This window comes from Engraulis encrasicolus, chromosome 9 (assembly GCF_034702125.1).
Source record: "Engraulis encrasicolus isolate BLACKSEA-1 chromosome 9, IST_EnEncr_1.0, whole genome shotgun sequence".
NCBI classification, from domain to species: Eukaryota; Metazoa; Chordata; class Actinopteri; order Clupeiformes; family Engraulidae; genus Engraulis; species Engraulis encrasicolus.
Genome location: NC_085865.1, coordinates 18,525,781 through 18,530,780, shown reverse-complemented (window position 1 = coordinate 18,530,780; position 5,000 = coordinate 18,525,781). Strand labels below are relative to the sequence as shown.

General features: G+C 43.3%; 1 protein-coding gene across 1 annotated transcript in view; it reads left to right on the top strand.

The window, feature by feature from the left end:
• Window positions 1-5,000, top strand: part of rttn (rotatin) — a 98,835-nt gene that overhangs the window by 79,863 nt on the left and 13,972 nt on the right. The window contains exon 41 of the mRNA XM_063206697.1: window positions 607-712. Within this exon, the coding sequence (XP_063062767.1) occupies window positions 607-712 (106 nt within the window). The remainder of the gene's footprint in view (window positions 1-606; window positions 713-5,000) is intronic.

Here is a 5,000-nt window from a genome sequence, read left to right as displayed (position 1 = left end):
GAGAGCATGCAGGAGACTATGTGAAAGTTTTGAACTGGCTGAAATTAAAGACTCAGCATGTGTGACTTGTGAAAGACAGTACAGTTGCTGCAATAGCTTTTTAATTACTGACAAAGCAGACTTGAAAGACTGTACAGTAATAGTAGAGAGTTCAAAGGATGTAGAATTCAGCCATTACAAATTTGAAATGTGTCCTTTAACTTGACAAGCTAAGCTACTTAGTTTAAGTTAGCTAGCTAGTTTGGTAGTTTTAAAGCTGTTTGTAAGACATTGAGTAGCTCATGCTGGCTTGTGTCCGTTGGCTGTGTTTGTTTGTTTATAAAGCCACACCACCCCAGGAGAAAACTAAATGTTAAAAGAATAAATAAGTAAAGAAAGCCACATAAATATTGTGGTGTTATTTGTGAGGGACCCCAGTTGCTCTTGCAGGCTTGTTGCTCATGCTGTTTTTTGTTTGCTGTTTTGCACAGGGGGTAGTAAGTCACCTCACTACAGGATAACATATCTAATGTGTGAATAGTAGAAAAGTAAAATATATAGGAAGTAAAGTAAGATGTATAAATATGTAATGAAGAAATTAATTGATATTGTTGTGGCTGTCTTCAGAGGTACGAGGCCACGCCACCGCAGGACCCCCTAAAGAAGCCCACTGCCGCTGCTCTCTCAGCTCTCCTCGCCAGCAGTCCCAGTGCACAGACCTACGCATGCAAAGGTACGTTCATGCACACACACACACACACACACACACACACACACACACACACACACACACACACACACACACACACACACACACACACACACACACACACACACACATACACACATACACAAAACACACACGCACAGCACCTAATGCGTGTGGGTGAAAACACCACCTAGAGTGTTTGGAGTGGCTATTTGAAAACAACATATGGTGGACTCGTCGTTCGTTAATTAGTTGTGGGAGAGTCAACGTGACAACCCAACTTAGTTAATACATTTATCCATCTACAAAGTATGAATCCCTCCATCAATCCATTCTTTCATCCGTGTTTCATTCATTTACTCACTTCATTATCTGCTTGCCAGATTGTTGGAAATGGAAGAACATGAGAAGAGCTCAGTATTATTCTGACTTCTTTGACTTCATAAAAAGCACTTCCTGTCATGCTGTGTAGATTTAAGTTTGATGCAGATGTTATGGAAGAGCCGTGTTGTTTGCATTTAACTTTCCTGCAGGTGTTCTGGAAATGTCATGGATCATGAGTAGAGCTGTGAACAAGAACATGGTCTCCATTATGATCACAAAGTGCCTATTGCATACAATACATTGCAACCTCTGCAGTGATGACCCCTGCTCTTAGGGAGCAATGTGAGGACAGGGCATATCAGATGGAGTAGGATGGAAGAGTTTGGGAGTCAGTCAGTCCCCTTCTTCATCTGTCAGCGTAGAGAGCCGCACCAGTGACCCATGCCCATGGCAGACTGGAAACATCATGAAAAAACTGAAAGAAAAGTCCGCGACACCAAGCTCCCGTTGCTCTTTTTTTAATGTGACGTTTCGGGCAGCATGCCCTTCATTGTCTGATGAAGGGCATGCTGCCCGAAACGTCACATTAAAAAAAGAGCAATGGGAGCTTGGTGTCGCGGACTTTTCTTTCAGTTTTTTTCATGGTATTTTTGCTGGTCCTGCACCCAATCTTTTTGAGACGGATGTGCGTGTTTTTCTCTCTAACTACTAGACTGGAAACATCATACAGTACATCCTGTAGGACCAGAAAAGGGAAGGTCATCCTGTAGGTTATGCATAGGTCATGAATAGGACTGGTGAGGTCATGGCGCTCTGAATAATGTGAAGTTATTTTTCTCCTCACTCCTTTCCTCGTGGCATGGTGTACCTAGTGGGACACCTTAATTTCCGTTTGGATTCATAAAGCATCTCTACTCTACCCTACTCTACTCTACTCTGTTCTGCTCTACTCTACTCTGTTCTACACTTCTGTACTCTGTTCTGAGCTTCTGGTACAGGCCATGGTCATCTTTCGCCTTGACTGCTGCAACTGCCTCTTGATTGGTCTTCCAGCCTGTGCAGTAAGGTCCGGAACGCGGTAACGTGTCTAGTGCTCACCTAACCCAAAAGGCAGCATATCACACCACTTTTTGTCAACCTGCATTGGCTACCGGTGTCCCCACTAATTAAGCACAGGGCCCTGACCTTTGCCTGCAAAGCTACAGCAGCTTCTGCTCCGGCTTACCTCCAGGTTGTGCTAAAGCCATGTGTTCCTCCCAGGGTGTTGTGTTCCTCCTGTAGCAACCGTTTAGCCTTGCCCTCTACTCACTAGGGCTGTAACGATACACTCAACTCACGATTCGGTTCGTATCACGATTTATGACCTACGGTTCGATACACCCCACGATTTCACATTTGCCAACATTATAAAGGGCGTATCACGATACTGCCTCCTTGTATCACGATACAGTATTTTGACTTTGTGTATCACGATTTCTTCGATACAATATCGTTACAGCCCTACTACTCACACAAGGCGATCCCAGTCCAAATGGTTTTCTGTTATTGTCACTCAATGGTAGAATAAGCTACCAACTGCAGAAAGAGCAGGGCCATCCCTCTCAACTTTCAAGAAGCTACACGTGAAGACTCACCTCTTCCAAAAAAGCTTCCTTGCGTACCATAACTAACTCACCTCTAATCATGAGCTGGGATGCTGACAGGGGGGGACAAAGGGGACAGTTGTCCCAGGCCCAGGGAGAGAGAGGGCCCAGAATTGGGTCCTCATTACATTGTATGCATTGGGGCGGGGGGCCCTTTCAGACACCTTTGTCCTGGGCCCAGACAAAGCTGTCAGCGGCCCTGATCATGAGCACTAACCTGTACTACATTTCATAGGTCCTCCACTATTCTTCTGCTCTCTATCTGTTCTACATGACTTGTATACTGCTGTTAGTCTGTGCTGACCCTTTACTCTGTACTTGCTTGAATGACCTCCTTGTAAGTCGCTGTGGTCAAAAGTGTCTGCTAAATGTAATGTAATGTAATACAATGTACTACTCTGCTCTACTCTACTGTACTGTAATCTGATCTCCTCCACTACTCTCAGAGATTCTTTAAGTAAGGTGCCCTATTATGCTATTTAGAATAACTTTCATTGCTAATATTTTGCTTTACTGTGGTTAGTGGAGATCATTTCCAATGACCACGTGTTTTCATGTCCATTATTTTTATCATTGTGTACATGTACCCTACGCCGCCTGTTTGAAACGCGTGGAAGTGCAGAATTTTAGACCGTCAACATTCTGAAATCTCAGCGCAGCATGGAGCGTTTCATCAAGCATTCTATTACAAATATTACGTCAGCAGCACAGCTGCTTTTGACCTGGAATCCAACTCTGTAGCCTATGTCTAAAGTTGAAAGCCAAATAGTCCACCCAATGTTCACAATTAATCTGAAAAGGACGCATCATAAGTCCCACGTAATGTTATTCCATTACTTTTGAGCGCCTTGCTGTGTTATTTGCTGAAGCCCATCCCTATCCAATGCGAGTCTTCCGTGCATGGTTCAGTTTGATTTCAAAATCGCTTGGGACAATTAGGCTAGGCCTACCATAAATCTGAGAAAGGTTTGAAAATAATACGCATTGCATATGATGCGTAATAACGCGATATTGTGGCCATTTTTTTTTTTTTTTAAAGCCATCTGCGCTGTCTTGTTTATTTCTGATATCCTGCGCCGAAGTCATCTTTGTCTTTTACATTATTAACATTATTAACGCAATAGAAGGGGCCTGATTGGTTAACCCGCTGTCTAGCCTTGCATACAGGCCTTGCATACAAGTTTGAGTTATCAGCCAAGCCAAGTGTCGCGCTGGTCGTTAGGTGGGAGTCTATATCTGCTGTTGACAGGTGGAAAGAACACAAAGAATATTCTCGGGGAGGATTGAAATCAGATCACCTTTCCTTGTTAATGGCAAGTTAACCTTCACAGAATGGGCTATCCAAGAAGCTAATCATCTGCAATTGCTGTACACAGTTCAAATGATAGCCTATTTATTCAGCGAAGTTGTGGATATTTCTTTTCTTCGCTCCCGCGCTCCCGCGGCAGTTCCTTGTGCTCTGTCTGGCTGTCGAAGACGCAATCCGAAATTGAAAGAGTGCGCCCAGTACAGGCCTATAAGACAAGCGGCACGACTTGTCGGACTCAAACCTATCAATTCAACGTCTTTCAGTGATATCGTGACACCCTATTTGTGATATGAACTCCGTGTTGAAATGCGTCCTGTGGTCTATTTGCAAGGCAGCCTGAATACTGAGCGCAGGCGTTGCTGTTGGGTTTTAAAGATTAGTTCTTGTTTGCTCGTTGTCTGTAGGCCTAATGCACAATGGCGATAGGCTATGCTTCATAAAAATAAATTTCAGACCTAGTATTTTCAGGTGCATGGTTTCATTTTAGTAACTGCATTTCTATTCAGTCCCCGGCAGAAATGACGCGTGGACTGGTTGCGCAATGGGCTGTCCTCGATGGATTGGTTTCATACTGGGTCTTATAATAACGCCTAGGCCTATCTCTGTTTCGTGGTTTTTCTGTTTGCATGTATCGACAGGACAGGAGTTTATTATTATTATTATTATTATTATTATTATTAGCCCATTATTATTTACAATATCCGTTTCCGTTTCAGTTTCATTAATTTCATGCCGCCCGACGACGCGAGCCTTTTTTAAACGACGTCAAGCCAATATCCACGTTGCTGTTGCAGATATGATGAACAAACTGCGTTGCATTTTAATTACTGAATTGTAGCCTATGCATAGCCTATACTAACTGGCTAAGCGTTGCCAACATTGCTGATGCAAACGGCTACTGGTCATGTCATGATATAGCCTACCTATTTGGATAAGCGCACGTCTTCTAATTAATGTTATGCTTCAAGAGGCAATACAAGTTTAGGGTTTTCACATCTTAACAAACAAAAGTCTTGTCAACAGCATATGCAAAACG